The sequence below is a fragment of the Tenrec ecaudatus genome, chromosome 3, assembly GCF_050624435.1.
Source record: "Tenrec ecaudatus isolate mTenEca1 chromosome 3, mTenEca1.hap1, whole genome shotgun sequence".
Lineage (NCBI taxonomy): Eukaryota > Metazoa > Chordata > Mammalia > Afrosoricida > Tenrecidae > Tenrec > Tenrec ecaudatus.
In genome coordinates, this window is record NC_134532.1 from 169,878,209 (window position 1) to 169,897,929 (window position 19,721).

The 19,721-nt window shown below is 55.5% G+C and overlaps 1 protein-coding gene across 7 annotated transcripts in view; it reads right to left on the reverse strand.

Moving 5' to 3' along the window:
- Positions 1–18,110, reverse strand: part of PDGFRA (platelet derived growth factor receptor alpha) — a 51,391-nt gene extending 33,281 nt beyond the window's left edge. Inside the window, exons 1-4 of one of the 7 annotated variants that reach the window (XM_075544305.1) lie at positions 17,938–18,110; positions 6,757–6,817; positions 4,531–4,842; positions 1,634–1,894 (exon numbers count right to left, since the gene is read on the reverse strand). In XM_075544305.1, the coding sequence (XP_075400420.1) occupies positions 1,634–1,894; positions 4,531–4,842; positions 6,757–6,805 (622 nt within the window). In that variant the 5' untranslated portion in view covers positions 6,806–6,817; positions 17,938–18,110. Of the gene's footprint in view, positions 1–1,633; positions 1,895–4,530; positions 4,843–6,756; positions 6,818–14,498; positions 14,671–14,993; positions 15,237–15,686; positions 15,781–16,851; positions 17,220–17,438; positions 17,579–17,881; positions 17,909–17,937 lie in introns of those variants that run through there. The other 6 variants (XM_075544304.1, XM_075544303.1, XM_075544307.1 and 3 more) reach the window with 6 other exon arrangements.
- Positions 18,111–19,721: the final 1,611 nt, after the last annotated feature.

Consider the following 19,721-nt stretch of genomic DNA (forward strand, 5'->3'; position numbering starts at 1 on the left):
GTACAGGACCTCTGGTGGCACAGTGATTACAGGTTGGGATACAATCTGCAAGGTCTGCAGTTTGAAACCACCAGCTGCTCCTCGAGAGAAAGATGGGGCTTGCTACTCCCCTAAACAATTACAGTCTCAGAAACTCACCAGGGACAGTTCTACCCCGTCCTCCAGGGTCACTGAGTGGGCCTCGACTCGGTGGCGATGAGTGTGGGTGATGTGGGTGTGGCAGAGGAATACAGAGCAATGAGGATAGCAGCAGCGGACCACCTTCACTATGAGACCATAAACTGCTAAGCACTAGGATGAATTATGGTGATACTGTTTGTAATCAACCTGATACTTTAAAATACACACTGCTATCAAATCAATGCTGACTCAGAGTAACCCTACGGGACAGGACAGAACAGCCCCTGTGAATTTCTGGGGATGTAACTCTTTACAGGAGTAGAAAGCCCCATCTTCCTCCTACAGAGCAGCTGGTGGCCTGAACGACAGGTCTTGCAGTTCACAGCCCAACGCGTACCCGCTTCGCCACTAGGGCGTCTATACTTGAAAATAGTATGGCCGTGATTAATCCAAATGCTCAGAAGCGCATGTTCTTGTCACTAGAGTTAAGTGTAGCTGCTAGTATTGTTTCAGATTCTGATGAGTCAGAATTGACTTGATGTCGGTGAGTCTAGTTTCTAATCGCCTTGGTCACACAGTGGTTATGCCTTGGGCTGCTAACCATAAGATCAGCAGTTCAAAACCTCGCCGGCCTCTCCCAAGGAGAAAGACAAGGCTTTCTTACTCTTGTAAAAAGTTAACTGTCTCAGAAACCCACAGGGGCAGTTCTGCCCCTCCCCACATGGTCGCTCTAAGTCAGAATGGACTCGGTGGCAGTGAGTTTTTGAACTTTTTGCTGATGTAGTTCTTCATTTATTCAACCAGCTAACTCTTCCAGACTGACAATCTTGCAGACACTTGGGTCCTACGCCCATCACTTATTCTCCTCCTCATTCCCAGTTATGACCAGTACTTTCCCAGAGCCTAACATACAGCCTGGCACAACATAAGCCCTTAGTAGTATTTCCCTGGCATCCTCTGGCTGCTGCCCTCCCGCCTGTTCATAAGCAGTGCTCCAGAAAGCTATGCTGACCTGAACCTGCAAGAACGTTTCTCCATGCACACTGGCCACTGGCATCAAAGGATGGAGCCGACGACGCGAAGCTTTTCGCAAAAAAGAAAAAAATCACTTACCTGAAATTACTAAAATTAATCCAGGGATCCAAACTCCAGGAACATATATTTGTTTGGGGATTTGGTTTTTGTTTTGTTTTTGTAGGGGGCGTGAGCATGGGGGGGCCAAGAACATAAGAGGCTTACGGAAGAAAGGAATTCTTCACAGTGTTTTGACATCAACTAATGAAACATGAAATCTTACAGAGGTGCAGAAAGCTCTCCCACCTTCAGCAATTTTACGCTCAATATTACCAAGGCCCCGAAGGTCAAGCTCATGTTGTACAGGAAACCACAGGGTCCCAGCGCCCCAAATGGGAATTCACCACCTCCATCACCGACAACTGTGGTTTATAAGATGTGACACGCGGTGTTGGTTTTGGTTGTGGTTTTAAGGAGGAAGACAAGACGGAACAAGTACCTTTTAAAGCGTACATGTTGAAGGGGGCTGTGTAGAAGGTCCTCCCGTTGACAGTGGCCTCACAGATGTAAGGCCCATGGTTGAAAGTTCCATTAAAGCCCAGTTTGCTGTCGTAGGAGACGTTCACCACCCCGGCATCATTGAACAAGACCACCGGGGTCTGCGGGTCTGTCGTGCGGCACGGTATGATGGCAAAGTCATCCTCAATCGCCAGGACTAAGTAATCCATCGCATCCAGAGGTACGAAGGCTACGTCCGGGTCTGTGGTTAACAACAAACATTTTTTTAAATGCATTAGTCATTGTCTTGTCTTCAGACATGCACCAGGGTCACCATGGCATCCCCACTAGATGGAAAGCTTTCTCTTCACCCCCCCCGCCCCGCCCCCCCGCCATCTCTGCAAGTCTGCTGGCCCCTCCCCCCACAGGCTTTAGTTGCCAAACAGCTAGAAGGTGACTGAAAGCGAGAATACTACCAGAAGGCCTGAAACTCAATAAACATGTTGAAAAACAAAAACTGATGATCAATAGCAATAGTAGCCAGGAAATTCAAATTAGAATCCAAACCGGAATGCAAAACAAAAATAGACATCAACATAACAGCGTTCAACTCTTTTCGAGGGAAGAAGCAAGAGGGAAAGTCTCGTCATTAAAAAGCAATTAAGCAAGATATGAAAATAATAATTTATAACTTATTAGGGATCACAAGAGTGGGAGGAAAAAAATAAGAAGCCAATACCAAGGGCTCCCAAGTAGAAAGAAAATGTTTTTAAAACGATGATGGCAACATATGCACAAGCGTGCTTGATACAATTAATGTATGGATTATTATATGAGCTAGAAGAACTCCCAATGAAATGATTTATTTAAGAAAGAATGCAATGCTTTTGAAAACTGGACAGCTAACTACAAGGTCAATATCCTCCCCCCACCAACTTGGTGGGACGACAAAGGAGAAGTCCTCTGCCCCTGTGAAAGTGGACAGCGTGGAAACCCGGCGTAGGAAGGCTGAGAGGAAACACTCACGGACAGTGGTGCCGGCTGGACCAGCATTCACTCACAGCGACCCTACGGAACAAGGTAGAACTGCTCCTGTGGATTCCCAAGGCTATAACTCTTCATGGGAGGAGAGCGTCTCGTTTGCCTCCCGATGAATGAGTTCTAGTTAGTATCATTAAAGTAATGAGAAAGGATTTTCAGGGGAAATCCCATCATCCTTTCATTCCATGTTGACAGGAACCTTCTGCAGCTCCCTCTGAGCACAAGCAATGCCCCGGGAGGCTGCCTGTGGCCTATCCCAGATGATGACCCAGCGCAGGCCTGCGATCCCCCGTCAGGCCTGAGTTAGCCATGGCTCACAGCTAATTTGATAGCAACGACCAACACAGAATTTAAGGTGAGTCAACATGTAAGGCTGCGAAAGAAAGTCACGGCTGTGCAGTGGGTGCGCCACGCGGTTTCCAGCTCTGTATGTCCTTTCAAAGAGACAAAGTCTCCTCCTTCTCCGCCAAAATAGCAAGTAGGTTTGAACCACCAGCCTTCCGGCCGGCAGCCCAACACATCACCGGCTACACCACCCTCTGGGCCTCTTTACGAAATCATCAAAACCTTTAGTAAACAAAAACATCAACAAGGTGAAGCGAGGGAGGTGTGGGGGAAACGAGGGCTAATAGCAAGGAGTACGAGGAAGAATAAATATTCTAAAATGAATTGTGATGAGTGTACAACACTTCTGGATATGATTGTACCCTTGACTTGTGTGATTTGCGGATTATATCCCAATGAAACTGCTTAAGGGGGGGGCGGGGCTGCTGCTGCTTCTCAACACACCCAGCCTCTAAGTCACTTCAATCCCTGCAGATGCTGCTTCCGTCTCACACATTCCTCCACAGGACTCTTACTCTGTGATGGACACCAGGCCAAAATGGCAGTTTGGGCAGCCGTGAGGGAGTTCAGTCATGTTCCTGGAGAATGATCTTTGCATTTGGGAGCAGAAAGAAGTGTGAAGGAGCAAGGTCAGGGCCAGCTCGGGGTGGAGAGGCTGAAGTTTCCCAGTGGAATTCTCACAGGGCAGCTCCTGTGACCCTCACACAATGTACACACACACACACACACACACACACACAAACTCCCCGAGCACAACTTCGTGGTCTTGTTCTCAACTATGTAGCTTTCCATTTCCTTTAAGCTTCTTCCATTCAGTAAGCCCCGGGGGTTGTCCTGTACCCTTCCAGAAAGCCGGTCAAGATGACCCCTTGGGAAGGCCCCAAACCAGTCTCCGTCATCTTCTGACCTGACCTCTCAGTCTTGGACTGAACTGGCTCCGCAGATCCTCCCAGAAGCCGCTGTTTTGACTGGATGCTTTTGGTTTCCAGGTGCCCTGCCATAGAAACTCAAGTGCATTGCTAAGGGACCTTGCCCATGGGCATCCTGATTAAATGGATGCATTCAAATGTATTTTGTTTAGAATGCACCGTGCGTGTAGAAATCAGAACCCTAATAGCAGTACTTTTGGACTCACCTTACCTGAAACACCATCTTTTAAAAAAATCACTAAGAATCTCTTGAGGAGCAAATAAGACGGATAATATTCTGTAGCCTAGGGGCACCCTCGCCAAAGGAAACCAGCCACGTCCTCTACTGTGTTCATAAGTACAGGACACCACCCCCCATGCCCACTCCCCAATCTGTTTCGGAAAGGGCCCCTTACACTCGTTATTCTAAATAAAAGTGTGGGGACAACGGACATTTCCTGACACCAAGGTTAGAAGTGATGGATCATTGGAGTGTACTCCTGGGTCAGTTCCAAATCTTCCAGAGTCAACATTTACATACCTGTCTACTTCAAAGCCTCAACAGAGCCTACAGCAGAGTCAGGGCACTGCCCGGCCCACTCACCTGGCACATAGATGTAGATCTGGCTGCCTTCGACCTCACTCTCGTCCAGCTTCGTGGTGTTAAAGTAGCACGTGTACAGGCCCGTGTTGGCCGCCGAGGCCCTGGTCACCACCAGCACTTTCACAAAGAGGTCCCTGTTGGTTTCCTCGTCCCGGATTTCCACGTTTTGGTCTTCGGTCTCCGGGTACTGCCAGCTGACTTCGCTCTCCCCCGAGCACCGCAGAGTGAAAGACGAATTCAGCGGCATAACCTTTTCGGTCTCGTTGGGGTGGATGGCGGGCAGCAAAGGCTGACCGAGGATGAGGCCTGGCCCTGTGAGAGGGGACACGCTCTGAACAGGAGGCGGCCAGCAGCCACGCCACCCCCTCCCTCCCCCGGCCCCCGGGGCCATCTGAACAATGGCTGCTTCTGCGTGAACATCCGCTAGCCTGGACACCCATGAAAGGCCCCCCATTATAACGGCCACCACATCTGCGGAGAGCTGCAAATGCTCAGAAGGCCACAAGAAGCCCCCACCCCCTCCTTTCCCCTTGCCCCCAGCCCTCCTCCCACCCGACTCCTCTAGACACTCGAATGGACAGAGGACGTGGGCCTCGGATTCCATATTTTAGACTCTCACATGCAACCATAAGATATCCCCAGATGGCCCCAGCTCGCGTGCATCTGGCTGTGCCATGATCCCCAGCGCCTGCAGAGGCCGCGCTCAATGGGAAACAGGCCTGGACGGGTGGGGCGGGAAACAGAGCACAAGGCCCTCCTGCCAACGTCCTGTCCTGAGCGCCAGAAGCCAACGCCGAGCATGTGGGTTTTAACTTCACTAGCGTTTGCTTTTTAAAAGAAGACAGGGTGAAATTCAGTGACGCAGCACTGCTGGGGAGCCATCGCTGCTGCACTTGCGATGGCAGTGTACCGAATTCTTCCTTAGTGGTCCCCAGTCCACCCAAGGCTGGTTCCCACGCTCGGCCTCCACGTCTGACCGCTATCATTCCTGTTGCTTGCTAAGGCAGGAGCTATAAATACACCCCTCTCCCCACCCCCGTGCCCCAGCATTTCCCCAAGGCTGGACTGATTCTGACTCATAGAGACCCTACCGGGCAGGGGAGAATCGCCCCTGTGGGTTTCCTAGACGGTAACACTTGACAGGAGTAGTCAACCTCATCCTTTCCCCCTGAGGAGCAGCTAGTTAGCAGCCCGTGGCATAATCCTACATGGTGGCCAGGGCTCACTCCCTACACAGGGTATATATAGTCAGTGTAATTCTCTACCACCACCGTGTGGATTCTGACTCATAACCACTCTATAGGACAGGGTAGAACTGCTCCCAGGGCTTTCTGAGACCGTGTCTCATGACGGGCGTAGACAGCCTCGTCCTTCTCCCATGGGATGACTGTTGGCTTTGAACTGCTGACCTTACGTTAGCAGCCCAGTAATGACAGTCACAGGCTATGGGCCTAACTCCTCACAGCAGGACAGCATTGCATCCCTGCGCCATCTGTAACGCACAGAGGTTATGAAATGCATTAGTCATTTAGCTCCTCCAGTGGGGCCTTGCTGGTGGGGAGGAGAGAATGAGCCCCATCCCTCAGTAAGAGGCACTGGGGGGAGGGGGTCGCGGGGGGGGGGGGGTTCAGGCAATTGAAGAAGCACCTTCCGCACGGTTTCCTAAAACCAGAGTTTTCTACTCTGTCTTCCCTTTGAATACTCTTGTCTTCCCCAGCCACCTGGAAACCCTGGTGGCAGAGAGGAAAGGGGGAAGGCACTGTGGGAGAATCCAGACTCTTGCTACCTGTCGGCTTTCGATGTCAGGAATGTGCGTAGATTCAGACTACCACTGGAGGGCATTCTTTCCAGAATGTTCTAAGTGCCCTCCAGCAAAGGGAGCTGGACGTTGGTGTGTGTCCCTCAAGCTACCTCGACATCATGCTCTGCTACTCACTCATCTTTCGGACTGTCCACACGGGACGCAACGCGCCCTGGTGGCCTAGTGGTTTCGTACTGCGCTGCAGACCACAAGGCGAGCAGTTCAAAACTGCTAGCCGCTCCTGGCTCTCTAACGCCTGTAAAGAGGGACAGTCTTGGAAACCCACAGGGACCGTGCTAATCTGTCCTGCAGTGTCACTGTGAGCCAGAATGGGCCCCACGGCAGGGAGTGTGTGAGACACCAAAGACGAGCCCCCAGCCGTGGAACTCAGAACCTGGAAAACCTGAGAGGCCTGGGATGCGTACCTGTGAGGAGACAGCCAATGACGAGGAGTACCCGTTGGGGGGTCCCCATCGCTCTGCAAAACTGAAAACAGAAACACTGTTAGCCACTGAAACGTCTCGGGGGTTCAGTCTGCCTCGAGCTCTGCCCAAGGGGTGGGTCTTCACAACATCATTTCAGTCAAAAGCACCCCCAGTTAAGACATGTCGGTGAAACAGAGGCAATGAATGGGGGCAGGTATGAGTGGCAGCTGATTATCAGTTCAACTGAAGTCACTGGATGGCACGTGTGACCACTGTGGAAATGTCCAACGTGTCTAGACCTATATATTTACCACCCTAAAGCAGAAAAGAAAGCATGAGCCGCCTGAGAAAATCAGATCACTCGAGGGGGCCGCACATGAGACCTGAGAGCCATCGTAAGCAGAGAGCCCTCTGTGAGGGGCGCAGCTTTGATATTCTGAAAGGGGCAGCTGTGTGCTCTCGGAGGCCAACAAGGCGGCCAGGAGAACATGTCCTTCTAGACCAGTGCTCCTCAACCTTCCTCATGCCGCGACCCTCTCATACAGTTCCTCTTGTGGTGGTGACCCCCCAACTGTACAATTATTTCCGTTGCTTTTCATCACTGTCACTTTGCTACTGTTATGAATCGTCATGTAAATATCTGATCTGATCTGCAGGGTGTATTTTCATGGTTACAAATTGAACATAATGAAAGCATCGTGAGTCATCACAAAAACAATATGTGATTATATATTGTGAAATGTTTATTTATAATGACAAATACATGAAATTTTGTCTTGAAGCGTGGTGTAGCCTGGGTAACCGTCTTCACGCCGGGTGCTCGTATGTGGGTGTATCTGCATGTGGGCGGACCCACCTGGAGACGGATAGAGGAGCCGTGTCTCGGTTCCTAAGACCATAGGAAATATATGTCTTCCAATGGTGTTAGACGACCCCTGTGAAAGAGTCACTCAACCCCCAAAGGGGTCTTGACCCACAGGTTGAGAACCGCTGCTCTAGAGCATTTTCATGAAGATGAGCATCACCATGGAAGACATGATGCATTCCCTCCACTTTCCAAACAAAGCTGTTCTCCCTCAAAAAGGGTGCTCACTTGGGTCCTGTTTCATCGCATGCAGAGGTCACATGTTCAACAACCCCTGAAGAAATGGCTGGGTATCTACACGTGTAGAGGCTAGAGGTGTTCCCCCTCTAACCAACATCACTTAGAGCAGCGGCTCTCAACCTGTGGGTCTCGACCCCTTTGGGGGTCCAACAACCCAATTCATAACAGTCGCAAAATGACAGTGATGAAGTAGCAAGGAAAATGATGTTATGGTTGGGGGTCACCACCACATGAGGAACTACAAAGGGTCGAGGCATTAGGAAGGTTGAGAACCACTGAATTAGCGCGTGTGTTTGTGTTTGCGCTGGAAGTGGCAGGGGGAGGATTACTTACCTAAAGGTTCTAACCCAGCCACCTCAGAAAACTGGCCTGTGAAGTCCCATTCATAAAGTTCACAGCTGAGCCTGGTGCTCTCTTCTACTCTGTCACACAGGGTCAGAATGGTGCTACAGCAACGGGATTGGCCCGGGGGTATCTGGCCAATCAGAGGCGCTATCAGACTCAGCCTTGGCTCTCCTAAGACATACTGATTCACACCCGGAGTTAAATGAGGCGTGGAAAACCCAAGGGTCAGGCATAAAAGGCAGAGCAATAAAGAAAGTGCAAGTGGAGAGGAAATGAGCTGAAAGAAAGATGTGCTGGGGAGGGGGTGTGTGAAGCGCACACAGAGGCAGGGTGCAGGCCAGGCCCCACAGAAGCAGGAAATACTGTTCTTGCAAAGGTAATGGCTCTGAAGAAGATGCTAAGTTCTGCTTTCCCACAGGGGGGTGTTGGGGCGTGGACTCAAACACAGCCAGGCATCAGGGAAGGGGGTGGGGCAGGAAGTGAAAGTTCTGAGAGGGAAATCAGAAGGGCCCATGCTGGCTATGGGGGTAAAAACACTGCAGGCTCCTCCCTGGTGCTCTCTGAAAAGGGACCTTTCCTCTCTCTGCCCTGGTCCACAGGGAGCGTTGGTGGTACTGGTTGCTCCTTGGGCTGTTAACTGCAAGTTCGAAACCACCAGCTGTTGCATGGGAGAAAGACGAGGCTTCTACTCCCGTCAGGAGCTGGTCTCGCAAACCCAGAGGGGCAGTTCTACCCTGTCCTGTGGAGTCGCTCAGAGTTGGATCGGCTTGATGACAGAGAGTTTGAGTTTGCTCATTTGTGCAGACCTGCCGCACCCACCACCCACCAGTCAGTTCAGACACTCCGGGGCAGAGTAGAACTGCTCCCTGCGGGTTCTGAGCTGTAAATCTTCACGGGAGCAGACTGCTTCATCTTTCTCCCACGGAGCAGCTGGTGGGTTCGAACCATCAAGCTTTTGATTAGCAGCCTGTGCTACCACCACTCCCCTTTGTTCACCTTCCCCTCCCCGTGCAGGTGAAATCCCCGGACAAAGTGCTCAGTACAAAGGAAGAGTGAACCATCCCTTGGCAGCTGCTGGGGCGACTGAGAGCCCACGTTTGGATTGCAAGGCCTTGGCAGTGGGGCAAGCTCTAAGATATCCCGGAATCACCATCTCAGTCCTGCCCTGGGAGACTTCAGGACCCGGCAGCTGCTCCCACGGCCAACAGGCGGATTCTGCCTCCCTGGGCCCTACAGAGCAGAATAGAATTGTCCCCCTCATGTTTCCAAGATGATAGATCTGCACAGGAACAGCCAGCCCCATCTTCCATCCATGGAGCACCTGGTGGTGGGCTGGAACCACTGACCTTTTGGTTCACAGCTCAATGTGTAACGCCCGGCACCTACACGGTTCCTACACACTGCTCAGCAAGTCCCAGTTCATGCCGCAGAGTGCGCTCACCGGTCTTTTCTTTTTTTACTAATTAAATAATTTTATTGGGGGCTCTTACATCTCTTATCACAATCCGTACAATCATCCATTGTGTCGAGCACATTGGACAGATGCTGCCATCAGCATTTTCAGTGCATTTTCTTTCGACTTGAGCCCTTGAGATCAAGAGTTCCTGGGTCTTAAGTTGTTGTGTTACTGGCTTTGGAACTGAAACAGTAGGTTAAGGGTTAAGCTGGGCATCCCGCTCCTCCCCCTCTTAAAAAAAATCCTCCTTGTCAATCCTGACCCCTCTTCCTGTAAGAGAGGCGCCCTGGTGATGCTGAGGGGTAAGTGCTGGGCTGCCAACCATGAGGCCCTTTGGGAAGGGGGAGGGAGAGGGACAAGAGAGGGGTTGCTGGAGGGCTGCTGGGAACAGGGGCCCCTTGTGGACACAGCAGCACTGCTCTGCTGTCGCCCAGAGAGAGTATGCGAAAGCAAACCCTCCTGAACCCCAGTGCCCCGGTGCTGTCGCAGACATTGGATCTGAACAGGTGCTGCTGGAGGCTCAGAGAGGCTTAGCCACTTACCCACTGACCACCGACACACAGCTCACTGCACAGACAGGGTTCGAACACAAGGTCTGTGTGATGGGAAAGCCACTTAGGGAAGGCTACAGTCTCAGCTCTCTCTCTCTCTCTCTCTCTCTCTCTCTCTCTCTCACACACACACACACACACATACACACACACACACACTCCTTCTCTCTCTCTCTCTCAACTATTTTCCTAAGGTAGTGGGGGTCCTGCCTCCCCACTATTCAGGCTGCATGCAGCAGGGAAACATACCTGCAGTGCTGGGAACGCAGACCTAAGTCCTACCCTGGTGGCTGGCCAATGGAATACGGGGGTCCTGCCTGCCTGCGCCCCGGGAATGCTGGGTTTCCTGCCCAGAGCTGGCAGGCCAGTCTGACACAGTGCAATTAGCAGTTGCAGGTCGTTCTGTTGGCACATGTAAATATCAGCTCCCCTCTGGTAATCCACTTAGCCACCTTCAAAGGCACCGCCCAGAGCTAGCCTGATGCCCTGGATTCTATCCCACTGATAAATGGAGTTTCGCTGGCAGGGCTTGCCAGCGCTGCATCTAGGGAACCATTCCCCAGCCTGAAAGACAGGCCCCGCTGCTTGGACAGCAGCAGGCCCTGGGACGCGCTCTGCCAGGCCAGGTCCCGCCAGATTTCCTTCTGCGCTTCCAGATAGGAGGCCCGGCTGCCAGCGAGGGTCATTTCCCTGCTGACAAAGTGGGCAATGCAAACAGGACCTCAGCCCCAGAGCGATAATGATGCGAATGCTGAAAATCACCATGTGTTTGCAGAGGGGAATTCCAGCTCCCCGACCAGAGATAGCAGGGGTTCCCTGGCTCAGCCCCCAGGCGGGCCTGTGAAGCAGGCTGGCTCCCGCAGAATAGCAGCGGCATGCTCCCCCCCCCCCCCAGAAGGTAGTCTTTTCTCTGCCCCTGACCGTACAGGAGGGATCTCAAGGGTTGATCTGCTGCTAGTTCCACTGCTCCCACCCGAATCTGGGAATAAATACTCACCCTCATCCTCCCTCACAGGAGCCCTGGTGGCTTAGTGGCTTACATCCTGGACTGCAAACCTCAAGGCCAGCAGTTCGAAACCACCAGGCAATAATTGCCTCGGAGAAAGATGAGGCGCTCTATTCCAGAAAGAGCAGCTCTGCCCTGCCCTATAGACTCACTATGAGTCAGACTCAACTCTACGGCACCGTGTCCGCTTTGCGGCAGTTCTGTTCCCTCTCGGCCACTGTGTGCTGAAGTGCATCCAGGAGACAGCTGTACAGACAGGATGCCAGAAGCAGGCAGCAAGAACAAATCACTCTGCAGGGAGGATGTCAGCAAGCCCGTGGGCCATGCCTGTGCCCATGACCTGCCTCCAGCTGTGGTTCAGTGGTAGAATTCCCAACTTTGGCCCCAGCAGGACCCCTCAAAGGCAAGCGACCACCCCTTATCTGTCAGTTAAGGCGTGTGGACTGGTATGGCGCTGAACAGGCTTCAGCAGCTTCTAAACTCAGAGGGACCAGGAAGAGAGGCCTGGCGATCCACTTCTGACAACCAGCCAAGGGAAACCAGACCGATCCCAATGGTCGCGGCTGCAACCCTGTGCGTTAGGAGTCTGGAGATGGCAGGTGACAGCGCCACACGGCTGCTCTCCTGTCTCCTTAGCATGTTACCATCCTGCGTTCTGCGAGCAGAAGCGGACAGTCGTGGAGTGTCGCCCTCCAGAGCTCTCTTCCAGTGTCAACAGAGAGCCAGCTTCCAAGTCACTCACGCCTCTCCTCTCGCTGTAGAGCTGTTGAATATTGAGTTTCACCCCACCCTGCCATGATTAAAGGCCCCGGGAGACTCCGGCCTCCCCAAAGCCACGGATGACCATTCCCAAGGTTCTGTTAATTTCAGCTCTCCTGAGTTAATTCTAGCTGTGACAATTACACAGCTGGTCTTCTCTCTGCTGTCCGGCTCCATCTCAAGCCTCCCGCCTAGGCAATCCAACCGTGGGTTTATACTGGCCACAACGACCCTTTCTATCCCCTGACCCCTACCCCAGGGAAGGTCTGCCCCCAGCCAGGACCAGCTTCCTGGTTTTGATCTCCCTAAGCACCATGAGACATTCCTGGGGACAGGGGCCGGGCTGTTTTTACATGGACACATTTTATGGGACAATCTAAGCTCATAAACCTTTCTCCTCTCTGAGCCAGATATTTACTCACAAGAGACAAAAGTGGCATTTCCTTTGGACGGTCACCACGTGTGTGACAACTTGAGGAGTGACAATTTTAGTCTTCAAATGACCACCCCTTGTCGTCGCCCCCCTCCCCCTGCCCGTACCCGGGGGTCTCCGCTCGCATAAACAGAAGTGCAGATACCCATAGAAAATTCAGAAGTTGTAAGAAATCGTGTTATCTAAATGCTAGGGGCTAACAAGGAGGGGGAAAGCTGCAGGAATGTCCACAAAGTGCATGTGGCCCATGCAAGAATTGTCCAATCAGTCTGAAAATGCACCCTCCTCCCGACCTCACGACCTGTTTAGAATCTACCAGAGTCGCAGTCCCAGACCGAGGAGTTGCAGTTGCTAAATGTGACCAGCAGATGGAAGTGTTGGTCCAAGGACACGCACCCAGAAGTTCATGCAAAATGTCACTGAGCTAAAACTAAACCGTTCCAAATCATGACTTCCAAACTCGTCCTTCCTTGGAGTGTGTGTGTCGTTTGGGGACCTTAGTTCACAATCTGTGGAGTAGGAATACGAAAATGCTAAAATTTGCCATTTAAGAGACAATTGTTGGTCTCTGCTCCAACGCAACAAAATAGAAGGAAGGAAATCAAAGCCAAAAGAGAATCATCACGGTCCACAGGACCAATAGCGCACAGAAGCACCGCTTCTAACTCGCCACCAGTACGACGAGCTTAGAGAGTGCCTGACGGTGACCATTCTGAGCAGGGACAGGACAGAAAGTCCTGGGTAAAACGGGAGCAAAAGGTAGCACAAAATTCAAATTCCAACAAGCAAATGAACAACAGCAAAAACTGGTCAGGCCTGCTGGAGTAACAGAAACTAGAGAACCCCCAAGACAATGGCCCTAAAATAGAGTAGCAGTTGGACTTGGAATTGGCACTGTTCCCATGGCCCATCTCCCAGCCAAATCACAGGTTGGCTTACTGTGACTTAAGCCTTCCTCTAAACCATTGCCTACAGGAGGGCGAGCAGTCAACATTTACCCAAAAGCGAAGGGAAGGAGGGAAGCCAGACCAGTGGAAACAGGAAGGCTGCTGACACTGGTCAAACCTGTAACCGATGGCACAGAGCCGTCTATACAGAAATCGTTATTTGCTATGTAGTTTCACCTCAAATATATAAAATATCATTTGTATTTTTTTTAAAGGAAAGGCCTACATCTCCGTGGGGCCTTCGGGAGAATTTGGTGAGGGGTTTGCATGCTGGGTGCAGCGGGATTCCCCTCCTCATCATCATCACCATCATCATCACCAAGCCTATCTACTCAGGCGGCCAAGGCAAGCAAGTGAACGCCGCAGGCACAGGCAGCGCAAGCAGGGGGTGGATGGTGCAAGGTTCCGTGCCTTGGTCCCTGGGGAGACAGCGCACCCTCGGGAGAGGGAGCCTAGCGGGTGCACGGAGACCACCTGGGCCGAGCTGCCCAATGTGTTCGCACGTCATTGCCAACCCTCATCAACCCGCCCGGCGGGGGCCGCGCCAGCCCCGCAGCCCGGGAACCGCACGCGGATTGCAAACGTCTGCTCCCGTGGCACGATAACGCTGGATCGTAAAACAAACAAACAAACAAACAGCAACAGGCCGCCTGCGCGGCGGGGGAGTGTGTGCAGGACTTGGAAAACCAGTAGACCACGATTCCCCTAAGAGCCTCGGGAACCTTTTATCTTCCACTTGTCTACTCTTCTCCCCCATTTAATTATACTGACACCTCCTACCTCCATCCCCAAGTCCCGGGGTCCCAGCACACCCAGGGCCTCCCGGGGACACGCGGTGTCTTTGACGCGTCGAGATAGGGGACGGAGGCCCAGGTAGGGGGCTCCGAGGGGGGCCCTCCAGGCCCCGCGCTGCGCCCCGGCGCTCGCTGCAGCGGCGGCGGCGGGCTAACAGCGGACCTCGCTCAGCGCCCGCTAGAGGGCGCCACAGCCCCGCGGATCCTCCCCCGCTGGCCCGCGGCTCCGGCGCCCGGTCTCAGGCACCGTCGCCAGGACGCCGCTCGCAAACTCTCGCCGGGGCGACTCGGCCCCGGCACCGTCTGACCCCCGCCACCGCCCGGCCCCCGGCCCCGCCGCACTCACACCAACCAACGCCGTGGCTCGCGTGCCCCTGCCGCCGCCTCCGCGCTTTGGGCGCCGGGTGTTGGCGATGACGCGCGCTCGGGGCCCGGGGTCCCCGCGCCCGGCCTGCCGCGATCCGGGTCTGGGCTCGTGAGCGAGCGACGGACGGTGCGAGCCGAGACTAGACGCTGGGCGTTTGCATTGTTTTCGTCGCAGACCCGGCCGGGGGCCGGGCGGGGTGGAGGGAGAGGGGCCGGGCTGCGAGGGCAAGGGGTTTAGGGTTACAGGCGCGCGCCAGCGCCTCCTATGGGCCCACCGGCGCCCGGCCGCCGCTCGCGGAAGCCGGACGCCGACCCTGGCTGCGCCCCCCTCGGCTCTTAAGAGCCCGCCCCGCTCGGGTGCCACTTTGCCCGACGCTCGCCGCGACCGCGTCCACCGAGCAGGGCCCGGGTTGCGGCTAGAAGCAGCGGGAAAAGCGAGCTGCGCGTCATCCTCCCTTTCTCCAACTTTTCTAACCTTTCGCGGCCAAGGCGTTCAGTGCCAAACAAAAGGAAATGCCGCCGAGTCGCTGCAGCCAGAGCCAGACACCATGCAGAGACGAAGTTGAGCGCAGTCGGGAGACCACTTCTGTGCCCCAGTTCCAGGCAGAGCCCACAAGCCTCACCCCACTCCTCGACGGCCGGCGCTAGGCGCGGTCCTTGCGGGGACACGCTAAGAGGCGCGCCTTTGGGTTCCCCCCCCCCCCGCAATCGCCACTTTCCCACCAGCGACGTGGAAACCGGACCGCCGCTGCCGGGAGGCCGGACAGAGTCCTGCCCGCCAGGGTCTGCAGGAAGGCGCTGGCCACCACGTCCCCAGGACGCGGCCCGGCCCGGCGCGCCGCCCACGTCCCGTCCCCAGGAGGCGCAAAACCCGCCCGCCTCGGCGCCAGACGCGTTTGCAGCTGGAGAGCCCAGCCCCACGCCCCACGCCCCTCCCCTCGCACCCCTCCTCAGCCCGCGCCCCCAGAGGACTCGGGGCCCAGAGCCAGGAGTCCCGATTCTGCACCGCGTCCCTGCGGTCCAAGGGCTGGCGAAAAGACCGAGGCACCAAGGCTCGGCGACAGGCGCCTTCTTCTACCCCCAAGACTATCTCCTCCCTCCCCTCCCCCTCCATATTCCAGATCTAAACTCTAACTGCTCTTGAGGCAAACCACAAACAGCACTGTACCAGAGGCTCTGAGGCGGGACAGGCCTGGAAGTCAAAACGAAGCTAGTCCGCTTCCCCACTCCCGCCGGTCGGAGAGGCGAGGAAAGGCCCCTGGCCCCGCACGGATTGTGGAAAGGAGGAAACCGCAGGGGAGGGCCTAGGGGGAAGCGAGTACAAGGCATCAGCACCAGGGACCAGGTCGCCAACCTGGGGGGGGTGGTAAAAAACCAGCCCCCGCGCCACCGCGGGTTTGGAGCAAAAACCCCCGCGCCCTTCGGGCCCCTCCTGCGGGCCCCGGGGCCAGCCTGGTCCCAGGCTGTTGGTCCGCGCGCTGAGAACCGCTGTGCTCCAAATACCCTGGATGCCCCCCACTGCTCCATAAAGCTGCTTAGTGCGATCGGGAAGGACCGAGGCGAAGTGGGCCGGTCCAAAACATTGAGCAATTCGGCCACAGCGCCAAAAAAGCTGTTTCCCATACCGTCCAGCCCAGGGCTTTTCCAAGGATCTGGGCCGCGCGCGCAGCGACCCGGGCTAACGGGGGCCAATCCACGCGCCCTCCTTAGCCCGCGTTTGCCTCCCTCCCTGGGAGATGAAGTTAGGTGGCAAGTTTTTTGTAGACGGCACTCTTTTTGGCAAATCCTGAAGGCTTAGCGGGGCTGGGGAAGCGAGGCGTGGGGGGCGCGCGCTCCGGCTGCGGGAGGGATGGGGCAGTGGACAGACAGACGGAGACTCAGAACCAGGCGAACCGACACCTGGCTAGGCCTCCCGGCCTCCAGCTCCCTCGGGCAGCCCGACGCGGGGTGGGGTTCCGGTCACACTCCCTCTATCTCCCCCAAACCGGCCGTGACCCTTTCCGAACCGAGCCGTTGAGCCCATCATTTCCACTCGAAGAGGGCGCCGCCCGCTCCCCTGCGGCGGCCAGAAAAATTCATCTGTCACGGGAAAGTCGGTTTTCCACGGGTATCGACGACTACAGGCGACGGGGCGCAAAGCCCCGATACGGGCTGGGAGACTAAGAAAGGAGGCGACCGGCGAGGCGAAAGCCGCGCAGGGCGCGCGCAGGCGGCGAGTGCCACGCATCCGGCGCGCAGCGGAGCACTGGGTGGGGGGTGCACTCCAGGGATCCACTGCCCCGAGGGCAGGGGGGCGGCAGGCGAGCGAGTCGCCTCCCAGCGCTCGGGCTTACCTGGAACCCAGCTTTTCCGTTCCGGGACGTGCCTAACTTCCTTCCCCACAAGAAATTCGGTACTTTTCTGGCAACTTCCCCTCGACTTCTCGGGGCCAGGACCGGCCAGCCGCAAAACCCAGGTTGGGCAGAATCGGTTCCACTGGAGCAGGGGAGCGCGCAGGGGGTGGAGACCACCGCACACAATAAGAGCCCCTCGGAGCGCAGCTCGGAATTCCTCAAATCCCAGTTGCTGGAATGCGAGGCGGCGACGACTCCTTCACTCGGGGCCAAATGTGTTTGTCATTACTGCAGACCGCCCGGCCGCCGCCGCCGCCCCCGCGATCGGAGCGCGCCGCGGGGCCAGCGCTCGCTCTCCCTCGCACCTCTTTGCCGGGGCGAAGGGCTGGCCAGCGCCCCCCAAAACCTTCGCCCAATCCCCACGCCCCCTCGGCTCGTCTGGCTAACCGCAGCAGTTGTGCTGAGTCTGGACTCCACTCGCTCGGCGGGGCCCTGTGCACCCGGCCGGCCGGCATCCCAGGTCCGCCCTCCGCCAGCTGAGCCCTTCACGCCTCTCGGGGCCCGAAGCCCCTCCGCGCGCCCCTCACCTCTCCCCTGCGTCTCCCAGCCGCGCTGCACGCCGCTGGGTGCCCTGCAGTCCTGCCAAACCGCGGGCGAAGAATGAAAATACTCATTAAAAACCTGTCTCCTTTCAGGACTCGTTGCCAGGAAAAGGGCAAAAACCCTCTGCCCTCAGCCCCAGGGTCACTTAGTGCTGGCCCCGGTATCCGCGACGACAACGCCCGCCCCCAAAAGAAACCTCAAAAATGTAAGCCAAGCAAGTTCTCGGAGAAGTCCAACAAGACACTGCTTTTAAAAATAGGTCTCAGACCCTACTTTTCTCTACACTCTCACTCCGTCCTGCCCCTCGTCGAGGGAGAGTCAATTCCGAATCAATTATTCTGTGGACGCGCAATGGGAATTCCACCCCATCCCTCGTCCACCACCACCCGCTGGACCCACAAAGTTTAAGTGAAGTCACTTCACAGACCCGAAGGCTCATCCAGGACTTCCCGGAGAAACAGAACTCTGGTTTCCCTCTCTCACCTTCTCCTCCCAAGTCAGCCTGCAATGAAACTCCTACACATCCAGTCCGCAGGGTGCCCACGGCCCGCAGTGTCCGCCTTGGTTTCGCTCTCCCTGGCTCCAATCGCAATGGGCTCAAAAACCGCGTTTTGTAATTGATTCAACGTTAGAGTCTATCCTCAAACTAATCATTTGCTCTAAGTAAATAGCTGTCAGAAAATGAAGGCCCCTCCCCCACCCTGGGTCTCTTCAAAATAAAAGTTCCCTCGAATTCCCGACTCACTGACTCTCCCAACCTCCAGACCGAGTCCTTCGCCTTCGCTCTTACGCAATCAGGGGGATCCAGCCTCAACCCCCAGACTTCAACAACTGGGGGCTGGGGTGGCGGGGGGGGCGTGGGCTGAGGAGGAGAAGAGCGGACCAGATGGAGTGGAGGTGGTCGAAGGGGGAGGTGTCGGTGCTCTGCAGGGGGGAGAGGGGGGAGGTTTCCTGATACTGCAAACTGCCCATCATTTCCAGTAAGAGTTAGGCTTTCGAATTGGGAGACGCGAACCTCCGTTGCTTTATGAGTTTGTACTGAAGTGGAGGCCACAAAACCGTGCGGTCAATACCCTGAGAGAATAGAAATCGGAAATCTACAGATGTCCTTTCCCAAGAAACTCCAGGTCCAGCTAGAGCTGGGGTGGGGGTGGGGGGTGTCTCCTAGAGGTCCCGAGGCTCTGAACCTGGGGTCTTTTTAGGAAACGCGCCTAGTGATTGATAATCCTTTAATGGGATTAGGCAAACTCTAGAGACCAACGTAACAACGATGGGGTTTTTTGTTTAAGAGCCTGGGTGTGAAAGGGGTGGGAAGACTCGAGGGTCTGCGTGGGCTTGGATATTGTTCCGCAGCACGACCTCTACGCCCACGGAGCCACTTTATCTTGTCCTGCCTTTGTGTTCGGGGTTGTGAGGGGTGAGGTTACCCAAGCGTCTTTTTCTGCGTACAGAGAGCCACAGGCTGGACCAAGGGGAAGCTGTGGACCACGAACTAGCCTGGCTCCCCTGCATCCAGGCGGAGGGTGTGCTTGGGGCCCCACCAGGGGCGTGGGGGCTACTCTTCAGGAGTCGCACCCTACGAATGCCCGGCGATTGAGACGCGAGCCAACCCCTGCGCCCCCGGCGCGAGGCTACAGACCGCTAGGAAGCAGAACGATTCTGCTCGCGAGTGAAAGGGGGCGCTGACGCTCCAGGAACCAGGCCTGGGCGGAGGGAGGGATGCTGTGGAGGCCGCGAGGGGGAGGGGAGCGCTTTCCCCTCCCCGCTTTCTCTAATTTTGAATTCTTTTGTTGGAGGAGTTGGGGTGATCTTGATGCCCCCGCCGGCCGCCACTTCCCACTTCAACACGCACACGCGCGCACACGCGCGCGCACGCCCTCAGAGCGACCAGGTTGAGGCTGGCATTTGGCACAGCCGGCACCTTTTCCCAGGCCGGGAGGGCGAGCCCTAGACGGCGGCAAGCTGCTGGGGGTGGAGACCTACAACCGAGAGCTTGGTGCTGAGTTTAGCGGCGGGACTTTCGGGGTGTCGGGCTAGGGAAGAGGGTTCCTGGGACCGGATTAGGGCCCCCACTCCCCCGGCCCTTTTGCTCGCGTGACTGCGGGGCCCGCTATTACTTCCACATGTTTCTTCAGGAAATCATTGAAGGCAAATATATGAACAGCCCCTTGTTCGGAATGCGGACGGATACCGTAATGTTTGTAGATAATGAGTAGAGGAACGAGGCCTCCCCAAAATCTGAGTGCCGGGGGGGGGGGAGGGAGAAA